Source organism: Somniosus microcephalus, chromosome 2 (genome assembly GCF_052327205.1).
Source record: "Somniosus microcephalus isolate GS21.2 chromosome 2, FLI_Smic_1.0, whole genome shotgun sequence".
Lineage (NCBI taxonomy): Eukaryota > Metazoa > Chordata > Chondrichthyes > Squaliformes > Somniosidae > Somniosus > Somniosus microcephalus.
The window spans coordinates 268062943-268087898 of record NC_140988.1 but is presented as its reverse complement, the minus strand read 5'-3'; the positions used below and the strand labels follow the sequence as shown (position 1 = coordinate 268087898).

The window sequence follows — 24956 nt, the reverse complement described above, 5'->3', positions numbered from 1 at the left end:
TGTATACATGTTGTGTTTAGATTTTTTTTCACTCATGGGATGTGGGCATGGGTGGCAAGGCCAGTATTTATTGCAGATCCCTAATTGCCCTCGAGAAGGTGGTGGTGAGCTGTTGCCTTGAACCGCTGCAGTCCATGTGGTGAAGGTACTCCCACAGTGCTGTTGGGTAGGGAGTTCCAGGATTTTGACCCAGCGACGATGAAGGAGCAATGATATACTTCCAAGTCAGGATGGTGTGTAACTTGGAGGGGACCTTGCAGGTGATGGTGTTCCCATGCGCCTGCTGCCCTTGTCTTTCCAAGTAACATTGTTAAATGCTAGCTTAAATAGACATTCTAAGTGGAAAAAGCGACACACATGGAGCGTGTTGGAGAACCCCAAAAGGCAAAGACTGAAAAATCTTTGACTGGCGGTCCTATAGCAGCAGAGTGACCAGAACAGGAAGTGGGAGATGAACTGAATCGGCAACCTTCTAAAAACTGCTCTACTTAATCTGTACCAATCTGCGTAGTGGTAGTTCTTCCCCGCACTGCCGAGCACCTATTCGCACTTCATTCCTCACCTCAATCCCAACCCCATTTTTGCGCCCCCCCCCCCCCAACTGTTGAGTGTGCATTCTGCCCCCGCTTCTACCCCCTCCCCTGCTGAGCATGCATTCAGTCCCCATTCCTGTCCTCCTCACTAAAATGAAGAACCGCACTCAAATGACTGGAAGGCAATGAGTCCAAGTAGCTGGCAATATGTTAGATGTAGAAAACCTGAAGAAGCTGTGAAATGAGTGGCAAAGAAAACAAGTTTCCCACCCTCACCTAATAAGCAAGTACCCCCATGCCTGAGCAGGAAACTTGAACCCCTTCCCTAACCCCACTGAGCAGCAAGTTATGGTTTGCACTCAAACCCTTTCCCATCCCCATCTCTCATTTCCATCTGTTCATTGCTGCCTACATCTCTTCGAGCCCACTGCTGGCTGAACCTTCTGCCATTGGCATCCCAAGAACATAAGAAATAGGAGCAGGCATAGGCCATTCGGCCCTTCGAGCCTGCTCCGCCATTTAATAAAATCATGACTGATCTTCTACCTCAACTCCACTTTGCTGCACTATCGCCATATCCCTTGATTCCCTTAGTATCCAAAAATCTCTCGATCTCCTCCTTGAATATACTCAACGACTGAGCCTCCACAGCCCTCTGGGGTAGAGAATTCCAAAGATTCACCACCCTCTGAGTGAAGAAATTTCTCAGCTTGGTCTTAAATGGCCGACCCCTTATTCTGAAATTGTGACCCCTAGTTCTAGACACCCCAGCCAGGGGAAACATCCTCCCAGCGTCTACCCTGTCAAGCCCTGGAAGTATTTTATGGCCTGTAATTTCCAATGGGAGGCTTCCTGCGTGCAGATGCCTCCTATTGGGGAAAAAAATCTTACTTGAGGGCTCCCGAGGTCCAGGCATTTCCGATGTTGAGCCTCTCCACAGTCGAGGGGCGCATGCAGTTCGCAAGCGTCCCTTGGATCACGTGGGCCAGGCCAGCCAATAGGAGAAGGGAAATCTCCCTTAAGTATGAATGGATATCACCCCAAAAAGACACAAACATTAAATAAATTTAAAAAAAAAAAAATGTAAGATTTAATTGCATTAAATTAAATATTTTAAACAAGTTTAAACATTTTTTTAATAATTAGTTTTTTACAGGGCTAAAAATAAACTTTTTTAAAAGTATTTTTAAATTCTAAATGAGTGGGAAATTTAAAAAAAAAAAAACTTTTTTCAACTCTTACGCTGGTAAAACCAGGCGCAAGATTTCTAAGTGTTTTCAGCTGAGGTTCTGCAAAAAGCGGAACTCTCCACCCACAGAAGCCCTTCTCCATGGCAGGCGTCCGATCGGTCGAGCATTCTTGACCGATCGGAAATGCCGGTTTTCGGCGCATGCGCTTTGCATGCCTGAAACCAGCATTTCCGATGTCCCTACGGGTGTGTACACCGCGCATACCCACCTGGTAGGGATCGGAAAATACGGGCCATTAATGAGATCATCTCTCATTCTTCTAAACTCTAGGGAATATAGACCTAGTCTACTCAATAAACCCTCCCTGATTTCAACGGCTGAGGTGCAGTTACTAAACAATACTGCCTAAAAAAGACACAAACATTAATTACATTTTTTTTAAAACATTTTTAAAAATGAGTTTACATTAAATTAAATATTTTAAACAAATTTAATTTAATAAGCCTTCTGTGCTCCCCACCCTCCATTCATTCAACCCTTCTTCCTCCTCTCCCAATCCCCTCCACCCTTCTTCCTCCTCTCCCAGTCCCCTCCACCTTGCTCCCTGCTCCTCCATCTCCCCAGTCTTGTTCCTATTCTCCACCATCCTTCTCCCGCTCCAGATCTATCACAGCTGGTAGGATGCAGATGCTTCTCCCTTCCCATCGATGGTATTCCAGTGGCCTGTTCCATTGTCATGGTCTAACCCCCCCTTTCCCTGCACTCGAGTCATTGTGGGTTTCCCCTCTGGTTGACACAGTTGTCCCGTATGTAAGCCAACGTGAAGAAGAATAAAGTGCACACCAACTGTCCCATGATCTTCTGCTCTTTCAGGAATTTCTGAATGTTTTTTGAAGCACTCTCTGCAATTACACCTGCAATGACTCACTCATCCATTTAGTGTAGAGTCCTAGGTAATTGCATCAATAATCCTGATACTGCATCTGTTGCCATTGAATCTAAATTGCCCTAGCTCCACTAGCAGCTTTTAGGCTGGCTCCCCTGCCAGCTATGATTCCCCCCCCTGCAGCAGAAGAGAATAACCAAAAATCATAACAGGAAGTCAAGTATTTGAGCAGGAAATGTGTGCCATATGCAAGATTATTATGTAGATATACTTCAACAGAAGATCCAGTTTAAGGATTTTATAAATGGCAATCTAGCACTGCACCATTTGGCAAGAAGCAAAACTGTGTTTATGTGAATCTTGGCGAGGATGAATTTGTAAACTTTGGCTGAAAAGGTGGGGGCAATTTTTTTTTATATCGTTGCAATACTGAAAATTTGTGCGGTTTATTTTTCAAGACTCTGGCATAAAGTTGTAATATATGGGCTGATTTCCTACGATTTCTTGTCTTTACCCTGAGCATAACAACATTCTGTCAAAGCAGTTGTGTACACTCTCAAAAATAGCTTCTGTGCCCTTGAACTTGGAGATAAATTAGTGATGTTGCTGTCGTCCTGTACCTAATACATACCTGCATTGTTTTTTCCGTTACTGAAAGGTTCTGTGCTCTGTTCCAACATGTTGCAGTTATTGTAAATGGGTTAAATGCACTGTCCTAATACGTTTCTATATTTTTTTGATCGTATGTTGACTTATTTGTGTGTGCATGAGTGGTTGCTCACTGTAATCTATTGTGTGCATCTACTGTAAAGTGTCCCTGCTGCTAGTTTGCTGAGGGCCTCTAGTGTCCGAAACAAGTTTACAGCATGACAACACTGGACTGCTGTAAAATGCCTGAACATTCTGTAACTGGCCTTGGGGTCAGTGTGCTCACATTTTGGTATTGATCTTCTCTCCCCATCTCATGTGGCAAGGGCACGTAGGCGTATGAAGTTTGGAGAATTCGTTAAAAAAGGACGGACTTGTTCATTATTTTATATAGCAGCTACTTTCTTGGTACTTCTTTACCTCGCTCTCCCCAGTGCATGCATATTTAACTTGTTTTGCATTTAAAATTGTTACAGAATTAATTTGTATAATTGCAATTGAAGTTTTGCATTCAGGCACTTGATCACCAAAATATCTGAACAAACATGTCTTCTGGCAACTACAGACTTTGTAACCTGTTTGCTGTTGAAACGTGTTTAGCTCGAAGAGCCAAGCAGACTACCTTACAATCCTGCCCCACCCTTGGACTTGTTATTGGCTGTTACTATGACAGTTGGCTCATGATACGATAAACTGCAACTGTATTGAAGGAAAAAAAGAACTAATGAACACTGTATGATGGTGTAATTTTTAAAAAGTCAATAGATTTTGTTAATTTTTTTCTTCTTCCAGTCATGACTTTGAAAATAAGGAGACACTCAGGGGGTTACCGAAAATGGATGACCGCCCAGAGGAGCGCATGATCAGGGAAAAGCTCAAAGTGACATGCATGCCAGCCTGGAAACATGAATGGCTAGAAAGAAGGAACAGGCGAGGACCTATAGTAAGTACAACTGGAAATGATGTGATTTTATATACCTTTACCTATGTGTTTAAGAGATTTAAAATTAAAATAAAGCTGAGAATAACTCAAGATGGTATACAAGAGGCTTCATTTGGAGGTTGGCATTTGGCAATATTGGAAAGGGGGTGAGATTTAGCTATTCCTACAAAAGGTAAATCATGCTTGACTAATCTACTGGAATTTTTTGAGGATGTAACTGGTAGAATAGATAAGGGAGAACCAGTGGATGTGGTGTATTTGGACTTTCAGAAGGCTTTCGATAAGGTCCCGCATAAGAGATTAGCGTGCAAAGTTAAAGCACACGGGATTGGGGGTAAGGTATTGTCTTGGTCAGAGAACTAGTTGGCAGACAGGAAGCAAAGAGTTTGAATAAAAGGGTCTTTTTCCGAGTGGCAGGCAGTGACTAGTGGGGTACCGCAGGGGTCGGTGCTAGGACCCCAGCTATACACAATATATATAAATGATCTAGACAAGGGAACTAGATGTAATATCTCCAAGTTTGCAGACGACACAAAGCTGGGCGGGCGTGTGTGCTGTGAGGAGGATGCAGAGAAACTCCAGTATGATTTGGACAGGTTGGGTGATTGGGCAGATGCATGGCAAATGCAGTATAATGTGGATAAATGCGAGGTTATCCACTTTGGTGGCAAAAATAGGAAGACAGATTATTATCTGAACGGCAATAGATTGGGAAAAGGGGAAGTGCAACGAGACCTGGGTGTCCTTGTGCACCAGTCGCTGAAGGTAAGCATGCAGGTGCAGCAGGCGGTTAAGAAGGCAAATGGTATGTTGGCCTTCATAGCGAGAGGATTCGAGTACAGGAGCAAGGATGTCTTGCTGCAGTTGTACAAGGCCTTGGTGAGACCACACCTGGAGTATTGTGTGCAGTTTTGGTCGCCTTATCTGAGGAAGGATGTTCTTGCCATGGAGAGAGTGCAGCGAAGATTCACCAGACTGATATCTGGGATGGCAGGAATGACGTATGAGGAGAGATTGGGCTGATTAGGCTTATATTTGCTAGAGTTTAGAAGAAATGAGGGGGGATCTCATTGAAACTTATAAAATCCTAACAGGACTAGATGCAGGAAGGATGTTCCCGATGGCAGGGGAGTCCAGAACCAGGGGTCACAGTCTAAGGATAAGGGGTAGGCCATTTAGGACAGAGATGAGGAGGAATTTCTTCACCCAGAGAGTGGTGAACCTGTGGAATTCTCTACCACAGAAGGCAGTTGAGGCAAATTCATTAAATATATTCAAGAAGGAGTTGGATATATTAAGGCTAAAGGGATCAAGGGATATGGGGAGAAAGCAGGGACAGGGTACTGAATTTGGATGATCAGCCATGATCTCATTAAATGGTGGAACAGGCTCGAGGGGCCGAATGGCCTACTCCTATCTTCTATGTTTCTATGTTTACAAGCACTCTGGTAGCAATGGGGGAAATCTTTGTATTTAGTATCAGTGGGGGATAGTTTGCTTTGGTGGAACTGGGTTAAGGGTCCTGGAGTTTGATGTACTGCAGTGGGGCTGTTGAAGTTCAGCACTCCTTTGATCTGGCATAACTGTGGAGTAGAAACTGGGGTTTGGCTGAACTATGGACAGTGAACCTGGGGTTTTGCATAACTGAAGGTTGAATGTGCCTTGTCAGCAGTGAAGCAAGGGGCAAGGCATGGGCTGATAGCATTGTTTGGGAGAAACTCCAATGTCTAGCAGCATTGGTTTGACTTTTGAAGCATCTTTGTCAACATTCAATTTGGTGTTTTGTGAGTGGTTTCTGAAGGTGTTATCTGTATGTCTTATTTGCTCGTTCTCTTTGTCATACATGCTGCGTAAAAATTTTGAAGTTTACTCTCTAGCTGCTGTTCAAATAGTTTTGGAAAAACTTGAGCAGAGGCTGTTAGAATTCTATCGGTACAGCTGACAGAACAGCACTAATGCATCCTGGGGAATTAGGTATACTGCACATGCTCAGACTGTACAATCCAAATACAGCTCCGTGATGGCTCTATGCAAAATGATCAAGACAAAGCCCGGGCTTTTGGGAAAGATTGAGCCTTTCAAATAAAAACTTTTAATGAAGGCATTAAAAGACAGAAGACAATTCAGTGCATGAGTTAATAACATTGTCATTTTTTTGTTTAAACCCTCATTTTGAACATTAGAAATTTCATTTAGTGAGGGAAAATAATGGTACTGAATAATATTTTCAGAAAGCGTTGAGCGATTTGTGGGAAACCATTAACCATATTGCTATCCTCATTGTAAAATAGCAGCTATTGTATCAGTGATGTGATGGACTGTTGATTCGGTTAACATTAAAAAGCTTTATCACAGCGCCACCTACAGACATAGCAGGTATTGCGGGTACTTATAACCAGTTTCCTTGAAATATGCACCATGAATATAGAATAGACATTGATATATGTCTAATGTTCCTTGGGTATGTTAATTAAACTATTTGATTAAGATTTAAATTTTCAGACATGTATAATTGTGAAAGATCATGCATGCCTCATAAATATCTGTAAATATAGAATACAAACTTTGAAGTTTTGTTCAAATCTATTAATGGAAACAAAGATTCAGATTTGATGGACTTAAAAATATTAGGTCTTTTTCACCTTTATGAAAGTTCTTTTAATAAGTAACAAAATGCATTTTAATGACATTACAAATAAGTAGCATTACAGTAAAGTGGCAACTTCATGGGTAAATGATCAGAGATTATAAAATGCTGACGGTAAATAACCAAATTAGAATACTTTGAGAACCTTATTGATGCATTAAAGTTCCTTGGTGAAATAAATGGTCAGAATATGTTAGATTAATTTTGTAGACTGTGACCTGTGAGAGTTCTAAGTTTTGCCTATATATGTTTGGCAGAAATTGCAAATAATGTTTTACAAGATTTTTAAATCATTCATTTTCCTTTGAAATCCCAATCGCATTAATCTGAAATGCATTAATGATTAGCCTTTTCTGTCTGCCTTGCAGGTTGTGAAACCTATTCCAGTGAAAGCTGATGGGACAGAGTTTGGCAAGCAAGCGACTGACTGTCAGACAGGTGTAATTGCCTCCCCACAAATGCAACGGGGGAGGCGTAGTCCTTCCCCTGGCAGTTCATCTTCATCTGTCACGTCGTCTTCATCTTCCTCAAAAACTACTGCAAAGTCTGAATCTCCCGGTGTAAGAAGGAAAAGAGTATCACCAGTTCCTGTAAGTGCAAGAAGTAAGAATTTCTATCCCCTCCAATTACTTCGGAAAAATCTAAATTAGTATATTAGATGTACAAGAAGCCAAATTTCCACAAGCTGAATGAGTATCAAAATATGATAACTCATCTGAATTAGCCTTTTTGTCGTCTTTCACATTCATATCTCACAATCTGCCCATCTAGAGAAGCAGGCTGGCCAGATTCTACCACACCTTTAACATGGAAGACTGATGAAACCTTCTTATCCCAGTACTGAGTTTAAAACCTTCTTATCCCAGTACTGAGTTTAAAACCTTCTTATCCCAGTACTGAGTTTAAAACCTTCTTATCCCAGTACTGAGTTTAAAACCTTCTTATCCCAGTACTGAGTTTAAAACCTTCTTTTCCCAGTACTGAGTTTTAAGTTATTTTCAGCTTGCTGAATAGGACTTCTTTTGAATGTTGCTAACTTAATTCTTCAGTTGTTAATGATATTTGAAGTTAACCTGTGGACATTTAATACTAAAATTAAGTGCACCTTTGGGATAAATGAGTTGGTCTGTGGTGCGATAGAACTGCCATAGTCCACAAAAGATGGGATAAAATGAAAAATGAATCCATAAAGATTAAACTTGGAGTGAGAAATATGCTGATAGTTGGAAGATGGAATGTTGTTCGGTTTCAACTTGCCAGTCATGGTGGAAAATAATAGCTCCTGGCTTATTAGTGGGGATTTTCCAGAACTGTTCAATGCATGCACTGGATGTTGTGATTATAGTGTCAGCACTGCCACCATTTGAAACTGAAATTGCAGCTATAACTGCATGAGATACATAGAATATACAGCATAGAAACAGGCCATTAGGCCCAACTGGTCTATGCCAGTGTTTAGACTCCAAGAGCCTTCCCCACCCTATTTCATGTAACCCTATCAGCATATCCTTCTATTCCTTTTCCCTCATGTACTGAGCTAGTTTCCCCTTGATGCACTTATGCTAGTTGCCTCAATTACTCCATGTGGTAGCAAGCTCTGTGTTTCTAACCAAGAACTTTCTCCTGAATTCCTTATTGGATTTATTCGTGACTATCTTGTATTTATGACCCCTAGTTTTCAATGCCCCCCACAAGTGGCAACATCTCTACGTCTCCCCTACCCGTCATACTTTCAAAGACCACTGCTAGGTCACCCCTCAGCCTTTTTTTTTTCCTCCAGAGAACAGCCCAGCGTGTTCGTCTTTCCTGATGTTATAACCTCTGTTCTGTTACAATATACAAATACAAGTCACGTTTATGCAACCTGCCCTCATAATTTAGCCCTTTAAGCCCTGGTATCATCCTGGTGAATCTATGCTGTACCTCTTCCAAGGCCAATATAACCTTCCTGAGGTTCGGTACTCAAAACTGAACCCAGTACTCTACAACAAAAGCATCACTTCCCCCCCTTTGTATTCCAATTCCCTTGGATAAAGGCCAATATTTTGATTACTGGATTTCCCTACCCAACGCCATCGTGCAGCACCATTGTTGAAAGGACTATGGTTCAAGGAGAAGCCCTACTACCACTTTAGGGTAGCTAGGGATGGGTAACAAATGTGCCTTTCTGGCTTTGCCCACATCCTAAGAACAAATAAAAGAAAAGCAGACAAATCTTGGTTTAACATCCAAATGAGAAAGGGCACCTCTGACAGTGTAATGTTCTGGGTGTCCTAAAGTATTCTACTACTTGTGGGCTTTGGAAAACTTCAAGTTCCCATCGGTAACATTTCCCTATAACCAGTGTGAACCACCACTGCTGGAAATCTAAGTACCTAGTTATATTCAGCATGTTAAAAGCATGACAACCGAAGAATGTACAAGTTGGAACAATTGGGATGGGATTCGAAGTGGAGAGGGTTCATTCAAATAACGCAGTAAGGGGATAAAGTTCTTTTTAGTAGTTTCTGTGGTAGAACATGACGCCAATGTTCCCCTAAGGTGCACAGTAATCTCAAAGGTCCCGCGCAGGCCGCTTACCGGCTTTTACATTGTAAATACCACACGCACAAAAATTTAAAGGGACCGCGCATTAAAAGAAACCGAACAGAGCACAGCTTACAGGGAACGTTGCCTGACTTACTGAGAAATTGCACAAAATGGAAGCCATTTTGTTAAGGAACAGCTATTGGTAGAATAGCTTAAATAGTGTTAAATGCATTTGAACCTGCATTGGTTTTGCCATAAGCATTTTATGTGCAAAGTTTTAGTCTAAATTTAAACATCCTCTTCCTTTTCTTTCCATGCTTTCTGGTCTTCCTGAATGACTGTCCACTTCGGATCAAAGTCTTTCAGCCCTCTGCTAATCCAATTCTTAAGATGGCCCTGTGCATGAATAGCCCAGTGACCACTCTCCATCCCTACAGCCATGTGGCTAAAATCAGGGATTTAAGAGTGGGAGATTGCAACTGGATCCGACTGCTGCCCTGCCATGCCAATATTATGTGCGTAGCAAATTTGTACTTGACTCAGTTTTCCACCAAGGTCCCATGACACAATTTGAAGAAGTGGGGAGTTCTGGCATTCTGACAAACATGTAACCATCATCCAACACCACTTTTTTTTTAAAAAAAAAACAGAATAATTGGTCATTTCTTTCATTGCTGATTGTTGGACCTTACTATATGCAAATTGCCTGCTGTACTTGCATTTCTTTCCACTAGCTGCATAAACATCAATCATATTACTGTTGAGTCATTCCAACTCGAGGGTGGGTTGGATTTGCACCTGCATTTCTAACTAGTTTGACCAGGCTTCATTAAGTGTTGTTTTGGCACCAGCTGTTAGTTACAGCACAAATCGGAAATCTCGCTCAATCTCTACGGGCAACGTGTGAAAATGCATAGAATTCATACTTGTGCAGTAGGCGTTGGTGGTTGTCTGAGATTGGAATGAGTTGAGGAGCTCTTCAGCCTTCAGTCGCCTGAGGAAGAGAGTGTTGAAGACCAGGACCTCGAACCCGGCACTAAGCTCATGGTCTACAGGGCAGCAGTGATACTTGCCCTGCTGTATGCCTCGGAGACATGGACCATGTACAGCAGGCACCTCAAAGCACTGGAGAGGTACCACCAACGCTGCCTCCGCAAGATCCTGCAAATCCATTGGCAGGATAGGTGCACCAACGTCCGTGTTCTTGCTCAGGCCAACATCCCCAGCATCGAAGCTCTGACCACGCTCAATCAGCTCCGATGGACGGGTCACATTGTCCGCATGCCCGATACGAGACTCCCAAAACAAACGCTCTACTCGGAGCTCCGGCACGGCAAGAGAGCCCCAGGTGGGCAGAGGAAACGCTTCAAGGACACCCTCAAAGCCTCCTTGAAAAAGTGCAACATCCCCACCGACACCTGGGAATCCCTGGCCCAAGACCGCACAAAGTGGAGGAGAAGCATCCGGGAAGGCGCCGAACACCTCCAGTCTCTTCGGGAGCAAGCGCAAAGAGTGCACGTCAACCCAAGCACCCCACCCAACCGCCCCTTCAACCACCGTCTGCCCCACCTGTGACAGAGACTGTAGGCCCCGTATTGGACTAATCAGCCACCTGCGAGCTCATTTTTAATATGGAAGCAAGTCATCCTCAGTTCCGAGGAACTGCCTAAGAGAAGAAGAGGAAGCCAGAAGTGGTCCACTTCTGGCTCACATCAGTGCTAAATATTTTCAGTGTCTTATTTTTATCAACATTGTACTTATAAATAGTGTTGCTGGAAAGTTACCTCAAATGATTATTTTTTGGTGTAAATGTTTTTCTCTTTCTTCCTTCCCCCCCCCCCCCCCCCCCACCAAAAAAAAACTCCCAAATGCATCAAATTTTACAAATCTAAATTGTGTAATGTCTAATTGTGATAAGAATCTCATTCTGTCTTTAAGTTCTCTTTATTTTTGAATGTGGCTCAAGCCATAGTATGTTTGAATGGTAAACTCCCTCTGCTTGTGTGTATAGTTGGTTTGTCAAGTCTGTACCGATCAAGGATAATTGCTCTTGCAGCTTATGAACAGAGGAGTTTTTTAAAATAAAAAATAAGTGGAAATCTAATGTAGCTTGATTGATGGGTCTGTGCCAGAAGATTGAAATTTTTTAAATTATTTTGTAGTTTCAGAGTGGACGTGTGACTCCTCCTAGGAGAGCTCCTTCACCAGATGGCTTCTCACCTTACAGCCCCGAGGAAACTAACCGTAGAGTCAACAAAGTAATGCGAGCACGACTGTACTTGCTGCAGCAAATAGGGCCAAACTCCTTCCTTATTGGAGGTGATGTTCCTGATAACAAGTACAGGGTGTTTATTGGTCCTCAGGTCAGTTGGATAGCAATGTCTAATGTCTTGTGTTAATACCATCTTGGTTTTGTTTTGGGGGAAGAAACGTGCAAGGCAAGGCACTTGATGACGCTCACTTATGTAGTTTCCATAACAAGATAAACATTATGTAGCTTTGATGCCTTGTGCAAAGTTTTTATCCAGTGAAGATTCTGGCAGATAATTGGATTGTAGATAATCAAGTTACTATTTATATATTCTTATAATACCCTAAACCTATTGGAAAATGCAATGCATTGTGAATGGTATTTAACAAGCAAAATGTATCTACATACGACCAAAGAGAAAATTACACTAAAGATCCTGGCAGGTGACGCATTTCTTCTTTCTATTATTCTTGTGCACATATTATGGGCATTCCTTAAAACTACAAATCCCCTAGAGTTATTTGTTTTGTTTTATCTTTTTGGGAATATTTTAAGAACAAATTATTTTATCCCATAACCTGACCGACCTTCCCCTCTTGACCATCTCTTTCACCTATTGTCAGCAAAATGTACAGGCTCATCATGTGTATGAGATTGGGAGAATAGGAAAATTTATATTCAGAAAAGTCTATTTGGCCCAACAAGTTTGGCTCTTTTAGATTGATCTTGCTCCAACCTTCTCACCATGTGCAAATTTAAGTAGGTGTTTGGATGGAAGGCAATGATGTAACACTCATTTTGGAGTACTTTGTACAGTATTAGGCACCATACCATAGGAAAAATGTGTCTGCCCTTAAAAGGGGTGTGGGGCAACCAAAATGCTACAGGTCTCCTTATGAGGAATGGAAGGTGTTGCCTTTACACAAAAGGATATATTGACTTGGCTTCAATGATAGTAACCCTGTCATTCTATATTCATGGATGTTGTCATTTGGATGCCTGGTGTGTTCATAAGCATTTAAAAAAAACTAACAAAACTAGTGGTGGGAGAGTGAGAAATGTAGAGAGTAGTGGATAGTGAACATTCACGTGCCAGGGAGCCCTGCTGTTTTCTGGTATGCTTTAAGGTAAAATGGAAAGCATAATCCTAATGATGTCTCTGCTTCGAGAACTCTGTGCATTCAGAGCCTTTTGCATTCAAAGCAGGCAAAATACTTTGTATATCCAGAAACCATTACAGTATTTACATCTATTATATTGTATTACTGCTAAATAGGGTAATGAAATGTGCACGGTACCATCTGCTACAATCCCATTTCTTCTGTCACCTAAGAAACTCCTGAAATCCGTATAATGTCCAGTAAACATTGCATTATCTATGCAAAACTATTCATTGTTTTTCAAATTATATGAAATGTTATGGGTTCTTGCATTAGAAATGAATTTGATAAATTCTTGATTTTGGTACTTTCTGTTTGCCAAGATCTAGAGCATTCCCTAGCAAATTCTAAATCTGTAATGATGTAGATTACTATAACCACTTACAATTAAGTGAAAAACATGATTGTCCTTTCTGAGATTTAACTTCTGAGGTTATTCACCTTGTTATTTAAATGTGGAGTTTGCAGCGCAGGAGCTGCTTAGGTGCCTTCTGGTGCCTTTTTTAATCGATCAATGTCATCAACCGAGAACCAACTGTGCAGATGCCCCTTTTGTTTTGAGGAGGTGCAACTAATAAAATAATTGAAACATAAAGTCTGATTTTAACAGAAGCAAAATGAAACTTCTAAAACTAAATCATAATGTTATTGCGTGTCTAGTAGACACTATTTCCTGCGATGCCCAACGGTCACAGAACGCCTCGGGTGCGGCATGCTTCCTTCCCAGGGCCATCCGGACATGACAGAGCCGCAGAGGAGAGGGAGGCAGCCAGAGCGAACCCCACCTCTCCCCATGGCCCGCATCCATCCTGGACCTATGAATATCCGTTTTCGCCAGGCCCAGGAAAAGACTGACAAAGTCCTCCAACTTGCCCACCCCTCCTGCACTGCCTGGCCAAAGATAAGGAGTGTAGGGCTGAAGTGCAACTAAAAATTGAGAGAGCCCCTTCAAATAACTAAATAGGGGCTAAAACCATTCGCGCTGTACAAAAATTTGGAACACAGACTCATCCAGGGCGCAAAAGTTGTAAGCGGCCTGAGAATTTGTGAAATAAGTTCAAATCTTCTTGCGCGCAACCCCGACTCCAGTTTCTGCTGAACGGCAAGATTTGAAAAACAGGACTTGTCTGGATCAAGGACGAGTAAGTGGAGAGTGTACTCGTACAGGAAATCCCTCCACACAGTGGAATGGCACGGAAGGAATTTCCAAGAGGTGGAGATTTCACAGCCCTGCAGCGATTGAGAAATTCCGCCCAAATGGGAGGAAGATCAGGCGGGACCGCTCTACACGCTTGTGCTTCCTCAATACACCCAGTGGAATCAGGGCTTCGTGCGACTTTCGGCACCTGGATGGCTTTGGCCGCAGGGTGGACAGAACGTCTAGTCTCGCAAAGACTATTCAGGACACAATGTGTGTGAGATACTGAGCTTGTACTGTATAGTGTAGTTATACATAATTCACATTGTTCTTTTGCTACTAGAAAGGGGAAACATGCCATTTTAGTTATTTTGGTAAAGTTGCATGCTCACTCCCAGCTGAGGAGTGAGATGTATGGAGTAACTATCCTAGGGGAGGATAGGAAGAAAAGTATGTGGGTGAGTTGATATTAACAACACCTATGGTAGACTTTCCTGCTGTTTTCAAATGTATTGAAAATTATTTACTGAGAAAATTGAGTGTTATGCTATTGGGCTTTGATCTAGTTTCTGTCAAGATTATAACTCTTCAATCTTTTATAGACCTGCAGTTGTGGACGTGGAACATTCTGCATTCATGTTCTGTTTGTTATGCTACGAGTCTTCCAGTTAGAGCCTTCTGACTCATTGCTGTGGAGAAAGACATTAAAAAACTTTGAGGTAAGCAGAAAAATAAAACTCATTCCTAACTTTTGGGGGCTATGAATTCATAATTTTTAAGATGTGCTTAAAGAAAGAAAATTTGAATTTATAGAGCACCTTTCATGACAATGTCCCAAAGCGTTTTACAGCCAGTGAAGTACTTTTGAAGGGCAGTCACTGTTGTAATGTGGGAAACACGACAGCTAATTTTGCACACAGCAATGTCCCACAAATGGCAGAGATAAATGGTGTTGGTTGAGGGAATAATATTAGCTAGGATACCACGAGAACACCCCTGTTCCTCTTCAAAATAGTGCCGTGAGATCTTTTAAGTCCACCTGAGAGGGCAGACAGGGCCTCGGTGTAACGACTCATCCGTAAGACGGCAGTGTATATTTTTGCATTATTACTTGTCACTTTGCTATTTGCAGAGGTAATATAAATATTTGATATAATGAACAGAAAAGTATCCATGCTGAAGACTCTCGAACATCTACATCCTAACTACATGCAGACTACTTATAAACATATTGCAGAATGGATTCTGGTCTCCTTACCTAAGGAAAGACATACTTGCCTTAGAGGGAGTGCAGCAAAGGTTCACTATACTGGTTCCTGAGATGAGAGGATTGCCCTATGAGGAGAGATTGAGTAGACTAGGCCTATATTCCTTAGAGTTTAGAAGAATGAGAGGTGATCTAATTGAAATATAAAATTCTTAACTGGCTTGACAAGGTTAATGTTGGGAAAATGTTTCCCCTGGCTGGGGAATCTAGAACATGAGATTACAGTCACAGAATTAGGGGTCGGCCATTTAGGACTGAGATGAGGAGAAATTTCTTCACTCAAAGGGCTGTGAATCTTTGGAATTCTCTACCCCAGAGAGCTGTGGATGCTCAGTCATTGAGTATATTCGAGACAGAGGTTGATAAATTTTTAGGAACGAAGAGAATTAAGGGATATGGGGATAGTGCGGGAAGGTGGAGTTGAGGTAGAAGATCAGCCATGATCTTGATGAATGGCGGAGAAGGCTCGAAGGGCCAAATGGCCTACTCCTGCTCCTATTTCTTATGTTCTTATGATTAATTATTGGGCAGACCTAAAGGTCGAAGAAAATAATTTTATGGCAGAGATGTTTACCTTTTAATTAGAGATAGGTGAAGAAAGACTACAGAAATACCAGAAGGGCGTGGAAGAGCAACAAATTGATAGCGAGAATTAAAAGTAAATTATATTAAAGTTAACGGGACTTGAACTTAAGTCACCAGACCCTGATGCTCTACACTAAAGAATACTGATGAGATTAGTGATGGCGAGAAGAGGGGCTAATTTGGCTGCATTCGGCTTCACCATTCTAGAAGTGGCTGCACCGTGGACAACAAATAAGTGTAAATTGTAAAATGGAAATAATGTTTGGGCCTGAGCGAAATGGATCTGAGTTGTGTGGGAAGATGGGAACAGCTGGACGTGCAGGTGGTACAAGAGTGACGAAGGATATCCCGAAGGAGAATATATCTTTGGTGATGGGATCATGTTGTATTTGGCAGATGATGTGATGGTGAATACAGAGGCTTATGGGATGGAAGATGACTGCAAGGGACTCTTGAGAGTGGAGGGGGAGGAATGAGAACAGAGGGAAATGGGTCGGACCCGGTCAAAGGGTACTGTCGATTACTGTGTAGGTGCAACCTCTGCTCGGGAAGAAGGAAGCTTTTTCAGAAGCTCTAGTATTGAAAGTAGAGTTATTTGAGAGACTGCAAGAGATTGGTTTTAAACAAAAAGTTGATGAACTGCATGCTTTGAGGTTAGGAATTAAATTTGTTTTTTTTCTCAAAAGGTGGAGAGTCTGTTTCAGAAATACCACAGTAGACGGAGTTCACGTATCAAAGCTCCATCACGTAACACCATACAAAAATTTGTTTCCCGTATGTCTAACTCGCATATATCTGCTTCATCCAGTACCTCTACATCCAGTGCAGAACATAGGTAGGTATTCGGTAATAAATAACCTTACTTAAGAGATCTCTGGGTGGGGGGGAGTTCCAGAGACAATTTAGCCTCATCAGAAAGAAAGAACTTGCATTTATATAGCGCCTTTCACGACATCAGGATGTCCCAAAGTACTTTACAGCCAATGAAGTACTTTTGAAGTGTAGTCACTGTTGTAATGTAGGGAAACATGGCAGCCAAATTGCACACAGCGAGGTGTCACATTGCTGTTTGTGGGAATGACAAGATAATCTGTTTTTATTTAGTGATGTTGGTTGAGGGATAAATGTTGGCCAGGACACCGGGAGAACTGCCCTGCTCTTCAAAATAGTGCCATGGGATCTTTTACGTCCACTTGAGAGGGCAGACGGGACCTCTGTTTAACTTCTCATCTGAAAAGCAGCACCTCAAATAGTGCAGTACTCCATCAATACTGCACTGGAATGTCGGCCTAGATTTTGTGCCCAAGTTCCTGGAGTGGGACTGGAACCCACAACCTTCTGACTCAGCTGATAGTAGGGAATGTGAACGAGGACAAAGGTAGTGAAGCATTGAGAGATATAAACTAATTAATAAGAGATGGCATGGAATTGCAAAAGGGAAGTCGTGCCAGAAGAATTAAGAATTCTTTTATGAAGTAACAAAATATTTAGATAAAGGTGAAAATGTATAATATTCTTGGATTTTAGTAAGGCTTTTGATAAGGTACCCGATATAAAATGAATGAAAATTAGAAGACATGGCATTGGCGGCAATGTACGGAGATGGATTGAATTGAGGCTGGACAATAGGAGATGCAGGGTCTGTATGACTGGACAAATAGAATCCCACAGGCTTTTGCATTGGGACCAGTACTCTTCAATGCTTCCTTCCATAAGTGATCCATTAGAAGGTTCATTTCAAAGTGTTGTGAGTAACAGAAAAAAACAGGGATGGTTAATATGATGGAAAATTAAGGCAAGCTTCAAAAGGGTTTAGACTGTTTGGGAAGCACTTGGAGTTGGGGAACAGACTTGGAGTTGGGGAACAGACAGGTATTATGTGATTAATGGGAAAATAATGATCAAGACGGATCTGGGAGTTGTAGTAGATAGATTCCGCCAATGATGAAGCCAATGTTGACTGCTGTTAAAGACAGAGGTGCTGGGTTGCATAAAAAGAGGAACTGGACTGTAGATCAAAAATCCTGCTATTAAGTAAAGCACTGGTCAGTTCTCAGAAATAATAACAGAAACCTATAATTCCTGAAATTCGCACGGTACCCAACTAAGCACCACCATTCAAGGCAAAAAAATTAAGAGTAGCTCCCCGCGCCCGTTTTTAGGCGTTATCCAATTTCATCCCCAACATACGGGGGGTGGGGAGGAAATCTCTTCAAACAGGTGTTCAATGAATCTGTCCTCCTGAAGTTAGTCTTTTGATTTTGTTCACGGTGATGGGCCATATTTGGAAGATCATTGGTTAATGGCATCTACAAATTCTACAGTATATTATGAATGAGATCTGCTTCAGTAATGATGTAGATTGGGTGAATGTAAAGGCTATTTTGTAGAAGTAGGAAAGATAAATTGGGAGGGTGTGTAGCCTTTTATGTGGAAGAAAATCTGATTATAACAAATGGACCTATGACCTGGGTGGAAACTTTATGAAAAGGGATGAGACATGGGGATATGAAATTAACTATGGGTGTCTGCTATAGACCCCAGATCAGGAGGAGAGATAAACATCTAGATGAATATAATATGTTAAGAGGGAGTTGGTGTGTATTTATGGAAGGGATCATTTGGCTAACAAATTTATTGCAATTTTACAAGGAAATGACTGGCCTTGTTGACTGGAAATTCTGTAGATGTGATGGATTTCAGCAAAGCTTTTGACCCTGTGCCAGAAAAGTGATTAGTCCAAAGTTAGGCAGGCATAGAATAGGAGTGGAATGAAAATTGATTAAACCAGAGAAAGCAAAAGGTTGGTTATGAATGGATCTGCATCATTATCTGTTCACTAGCAGGGTGATACAGGGATCAGTGCTGGGGCCATTGTTGCTTTTAGTGTGTATATATAAATGATTTGGAGCTGGGGCAGAACAAAGCTGTCTAGTTTGCAGATGCTGCCAAATTTTGGGGCAGAGGGGATTGCACATTAGGGAACTGGCATACTAAATATAAAAAGAACTAGATAGGTTTGGGGGTGAGGTTGTGATTGGCAAATAGCATTTAATGTGAGCAAAATAAGGTAATGAGTTGGGTGATTGAGGGCCATTAGTATTTGGAACTAGTCAGATGGTCTGTACTCTTCTAGTTCTGTACTTTACTATGTTCCTAATGTGGATATAGTTTTGTTATGGTAATTTTTTGGGAGAATCGTGGATTCGTCGGGGGACAAAAATGTTGAGCCATGATAATGTCAAAAGTCTTGGAAATCATAAAGTGCAGAAGTCGAGCATTTTGTGATAGCTACTTTTATCCTTCTTCCATACTTCTCTCTCTCTCTCTTTCTCCCCCCTACACTTCAGCTTCACTCTGATCATTTATTTAAAAACAAAAAGTAGAGTACTGTAACATTCATTGGCTCCTGTGGAAAATGATTGTCTTGAACAGAAGAAAGAGGAGCAGCAGTAGGCCATACGGCGCCTCAAGCCTGCTCTGCCATTCAATAAGATCATGGCTGATTTTTGACCTCAATTTCACTTTCCCACCTATCCCCATATCCCTTGATTCCCTTAGTGTCCAAAAATCTTATCGATCTCCGTCTTGAATGTACTCAGTGAGTGAGTACCCACAGCCCTCTGGGGTAGAGAATTCCAAAGATTCACAGCCCTGAGTGAAGAAATTTCTCCTCATCTCGGTCCTAAATGGCCAACCTCCTAGATCTAGCCAGGGGAAACAGCTTCTCGGCATCTTCCCTGTCGAGCTCTCCAAGAATTTTGTACTTTCAGTGAGATCGCCTCATTCTTCTAAACTCCAGAGAATATTGGCCCATCCTACTCCATCTCTCCTAGGGCAACCCTCTCATCCCAGGAATTAATCTAATTAACCTTATTTGCACCCCCTCTAAGGCAAGTATATCCTTCCTTAGGTAAGGAGACCAACTTGTACAACTTGCAGTAATGACTCAAATCAAAGACACTTGTAAGTTGATGGTACTTAATTAGATTGCCGATTTAATTTTTCATTTTTGCAGAACGAATGCACACCTGTGGGCTACATACAGTTGGCAAGCCCCGGCACTGCAGCTCGCGAAGACAAAGCAACTCCTTTCTATACTCACTAGTTTACTTGTTTGAATTTTAAGGGCCTGCGTATTTGAAAGGGACTTTTGTTGATTGCCTCATTATTGAAGATTGCCTCCTAAAATGGAACTCCAAGATCTCTCGGTATCTGCAGATTGAGAACTATGCATATTAATAGGAACATTGATTTAAACCTGTTTAAATTTCTGAGATTCTGTGATGTGCATCTAAGTGACCCACATACAAAAAGTTTGGAAACTCCTGAACTACATGAAGTTATAAACATATAAATTTTCTTTGTTTTTCTAGCTTGAAGGATGAAGAAGAACAAATGTGTCCCATTTGTCTGCTGGATATGCTTGATGAGGAAAGCTTGACAGTGTGTGAAGAAGGCTGTAGGAATAAACTTCACCATCACTGCATGTCAATCTGTAAGTTTTTAGAGATTTAATTTTTTATGTTCAGTTAATTTTTAAACAGATGAAATGTTTCAACTTCAAAGCAGTTTCTTTTTATCCAATGTTGAACTATTTTGGTTTGCTAGTGGCTTGTTACTAATCGGTCATTTTTTGAGTTGGGGCTGTTTTATCTGGGGACCAGTGGATAGCAAGGTTGCCTGGAACCTTTATTTTACTTGCTTGATAGCTCAATTTTTCATTTTCATTTATTAAAAAAAAAAATTAAAAAATGTGGATCTATACATGTTTGAAAAGCTCATGTTGGTGTTTCGTAACTTTAAATTGATATATTGGTTACTTGTTCCTTTACTTTTGTTTTTGGTTGCTAGGTTCTAGTCTACATTTTTTGGCCTTTGACCATGCACCTAACTGATGATGATATTGATTGATTTTAGAAGATTCTTGCACCATTTTAAAATGTTTTCTTAGCAAACAGTTGAGAATTGTCTTCAATTGAAATTTAAACTCCTGAAGTGAGAATTACTGGGCCCCATTTTCTGGATATGCTTGAAAACAAGTTTTAAATTGGTATAAGAATCTTGTAAATCTTCTGTGTGGGGTCTATGCTTATTAAAATCATGACTTATGATGACATTGCCAATCCAGCTGCTATTTAGGAAGTGGTTAAAGACCAGCCTTGTCCAGCTACTTTACTGGAGCAAAACATGAGCAGAGATCCAAGTGCCTGGATTGCTTTCATGGTGTATGCCCTAAAATATGAGTGTGATTTCCATGTGTAGTGCTATATACTGTACAATGTGATTGCATGAGGAGTAGTCACCTAGATATCACTGAGGAATGCATCATGTCTTAACATGGAATGGGGAGGTGGTGGTCTACAAAATATCTAGATGTTGAAAGCAAAACAAAATATATGGGTTTGCTACAAATTTTAAAGTGAAGCTTGATGGGTGTATTCAGTTATGTTGGACTTTATTCCAGGGGCTGAGGAATGCAGAAGAAACCAGGAGACTCTCATCTGTCCTCTTTGTAGAGCCAAATGGAAGTCCCATGAACTGCACAGGTAGGGAAACTGCTTTATGCGGTATAAAGTTCAAACTACTCAATGTTGGTTATGGAATATTGCATTTTGGGCTTCAATTCCCCCACTACATTTTAGATCTTGTAAATTTGAATAGATTGTCAAGTGAGAATAGCTCAAAATGGTGTCCTTTGGGACCAAAATTGCTCTATATTCCCATACAGTATTGATGGAGATACGTCCTGTTCTGTGCTAGATAGTACTATTGGAATTCATCAAATCTCTTTCAGTTGTAGCCACTAAAATTTAGAGCATCAGCTCTGTGCCTGGATGAATGTTTCATCAGGGCACCCAAAGGAGGTTCCTATTGACACAACACACCATCACCATCTTGATATTTGAGATATTATTCATCAAGTCCAACTGTGGTAGACCTATATTCAATCACAAGATTTTATGCAGCTGTAGGTTTATTGAAGATGCTTGGTATTCACTGTATAAAACCTGGAGTTGTAGTTGTGAGTAGTCCATCAGATGTGACCCAAGTATCGACACAAATCATTTTCATAATTATGAATTGTCTCTGTTTCAGCAGTTGTGATGTCTCCACATGCACATGTACCTCCTCACAATATGTTAATGTTGCTTCAGCAAAATTGAATTTTAGCTTTTTACATACACTACCTAAATCTGGCTAAAACTACAGGTAACAGGACTTTGGAAGGCCTTATTTCCTTCAACTTCAGCTTGATGATCAGTTGCAAGATTATGTATGCATGGAAGACATTCCTTCAAATAATGGTTTCACAGGAATCTAATAATTAATTAACGCTCATTTGTTGAACGCATTTATCACTAAATTTCACAATGCAGTTTTATACTTTTGCCTTTTTAAAGCCATGAAGCACAAAGTTCAATACAAATCCAGAACCAGCCGCTGGAGGTAGATGCACAGCGGCGACAGCAGGACAGTGACTTTAACCTGCTTCATTATGGGGTTCAACAAATCCCACAAGCTTACAAAGAGTTGGCAGAACCCTGGATTCAGGTGAGGGGATTTCAAAATTATAAATTATTTTTTGCCACAAGAACAGTTGTTGCAGCTTGGTACAAATGCTTTGGAAATTTTAAAAAGTACAACATAATTCCTACTGTGAATGTTTTGAAACTTTATTTGATTATGGTCAAATTAGGCTTACACCTAATTGCAAGAAATTGGTGGAGGGTTTACATGGTAAAGCCAGCACTAAGATGGTATGTTGGCCTTCATTGCAAGAGGATTTGAGTACAGGAGCAAGGATGTCTTACTACAGTTCTACAGGGCCCTGGTGAGACCACACCTGGAGCACTGTGTGCAGTTTTGGTCTCCTTACCTAAGAAAGGATATACTTGCCATAGAGGGAGTGCAGCGAAGGTTCACCAGACTGATTGATTCCTGGGATGGCAGCACTGTCAAATGAGGAGAGATTGGGTCGACTAGGCCTGTATTCACTAGAGTTTAGAAGAATGAGAGGGGATCTCATTGAAATGTATAAAATTCTGACAGGGCTAGACAGACTGGATGCAGGGAGGATGTTTCCCCTGGGGGGGGGGGGGGGTCTAGAACGAGGGGTCACAGTCTCAGGATACGGGGTAGGACATTTAGGCCTGATGAGGAGAAATTTCTTTACTCAGAGGGTGGTGAACCTGTGGAATTCTCTACCACAGGAGGCTGTGGAGGCCAAGTCACTGAATATATTTAAGAAGGAGATAGATAGATTTCTAGACACAAAAGGCATCAAGGGGTATGGGGAGAGAGCGGGAATATGGTATTGAGATAGAGGATCAGCCATGATCATATTGAATGGTGGAGCAGGCTTGAAAGGTCGAATGGCCTATTCCTGCTCCTATTTTTCTATGCTTCTAAGATACTTCTTTAAAATTGGTTTTTTTTTCAACAAAAAAAAAAAAAATTCTAGTTACCAAAATGCGGTATGTTCTATTTAGAAGATGTTATGCTCCTAATGATTTAGAACTTTATCCTTGGTCTGTTGCTGTGATGCTGTCCATTTTCTTATTTAGGTATTTGGAATGGAACTGGTTAGTTGTCTCTTTTCTCGGAACTGGAATGTACGCGAGATGGCGTTAAGGCGTCTTTCACATGATGTTAGTGGTGCCTTGCTGTTGGCAAATGGCGAAATCCGTACTGGAAGTTCCTCCTGTAGTAATGGAAGCGACACTGGATCTAGTAGTCTGACACGAGCCAGTGGGTCATCTCAGACTGATATCTCAGGAGACGTGGTGGTGGAGTCATGTTGCAGTGTACTCTCTATGGTCTGTGCTGACCCAGTCTACAAAGTATATGTCGCTGCTTTGGTAAGATACTGCTAATCTAATGTTTAGAATGCAATATAGCACTATTTATACAAAATGCTCAATCTATGAAATACTGAAACTGGGCAACAATTCCATTAACGTATTGTGCAAATCACATCATCTCGAATCCCGCAGTTAGAGTGCAAAAAATCCAGACTGCTCAAGTAGGTCTGATTTTAAAAATTGGACTTTTTAAAAATTGGAATTTAAAAAAAAAAAAATCTATACAGATGTTAAGGTATAATATTTTACGGTGCTGATACAATTCAATTGCTCTCAAAATTTGCCACCAAGACATCTAGCTATGTTATAGGCTTGTAACCGGCACAGAGTTTATTATTTCACATGTAATTTATTTTATGGCGGTAATTTCATTAATTGTGTCTGACTGGTAGAAAAACCCCGTAGAAAAGTAAGTAATTCATTTTTTGGTATTTTTTATTTGTATAGATTAATTCTCACTTTCTAAAAACCGAAGCTGAGAAATGACTTGGCATTACCAGCAGACGGACATTTAATGTTCTTCTGTGACATTTGCCTGTCTCCTAGTTTAGTGGAGGCATTAACTCTTTAATTTTAAATAGGTTAATGTCTGCATTGGACTAGCAGGCTAAGAAATGTCATATGAATGTGCTGTGCGTCGACTGATATTGCAAGCAGTAGTTTCTAGCCTTAATGTCTTTTTTTCAAATGCAAGGCACATTTGCCTTCAGATCTGTCTTTTGTTGGTACTTTTTTCACTCTTTTCATATCTTCTGACTGCTTTTTATTTCCTTATTTACTTGATTTTGTTTTTCCTTTTACTGTTACCTAACTTGTATACAAATAGGAATCACTTGAATTTTACAACTTTAATTTCATTATCTTTCTTTTCACTGCCTTACTTTTGCCTTTTCTATCTTAAATTTATTCTTCCACAGCTGTCCATTTTTTAATTATTTGTATTTCTATATTTTGTGGTGTCAAGTGGTAGAAGTGACTATCAGTCAGTTCATAAGTGAAATGTTTTCTTCACAGACAAGCGACCGTGCTGTATTTGATTTATGGCATCAAAATGTTTGGTGTGTTTGATTCCTCTTTGCCTAGGCACCAATATTTATGTACAGAGATACAATTTATTATTTTCCTGAAATCTGCATGTCCCAGCCTGCCCTGGCCTAATGTAATTCTCTCTCAAATTCATGTTGGCTACTATGTTAGTTTAGTTTTATGTCACTAGCATTTTCAAAATGGCAAACCTCTCAATTTTGCATGGGCCAGTTGAAGTTAGATTGCTTTGTTTTCTTGTAACATTTGTGTTTATTAGGTTGAGTTATG

General features: G+C 40.9%; 1 protein-coding gene across 3 annotated transcripts in view; it reads left to right on the top strand.

Moving 5' to 3' along the window:
• Positions 1-24956, top strand: part of map3k1 (mitogen-activated protein kinase kinase kinase 1, E3 ubiquitin protein ligase) — a 124418-nt gene that overhangs the window by 58906 nt on the left and 40556 nt on the right. For 2 of the 3 annotated variants that reach the window (XM_085971871.1, XM_085971880.1), the window contains exons 2-10: positions 4050-4200; positions 7216-7437; positions 11539-11739; positions 14528-14644; positions 16464-16612; positions 20154-20275; positions 21245-21326; positions 22182-22332; positions 23346-23639. In XM_085971871.1, the coding sequence (XP_085827997.1) occupies positions 4050-4200; positions 7216-7437; positions 11539-11739; positions 14528-14644; positions 16464-16612; positions 20154-20275; positions 21245-21326; positions 22182-22332; positions 23346-23639 (1489 nt within the window). Of the gene's footprint in view, positions 1-4049; positions 4201-7215; positions 7451-11538; positions 11740-14527; positions 14645-16463; positions 16613-20153; positions 20276-21244; positions 21327-22181; positions 22333-23345; positions 23640-24956 lie in introns of those variants that run through there. The other variant, XM_085971889.1, reaches the window with a different exon arrangement.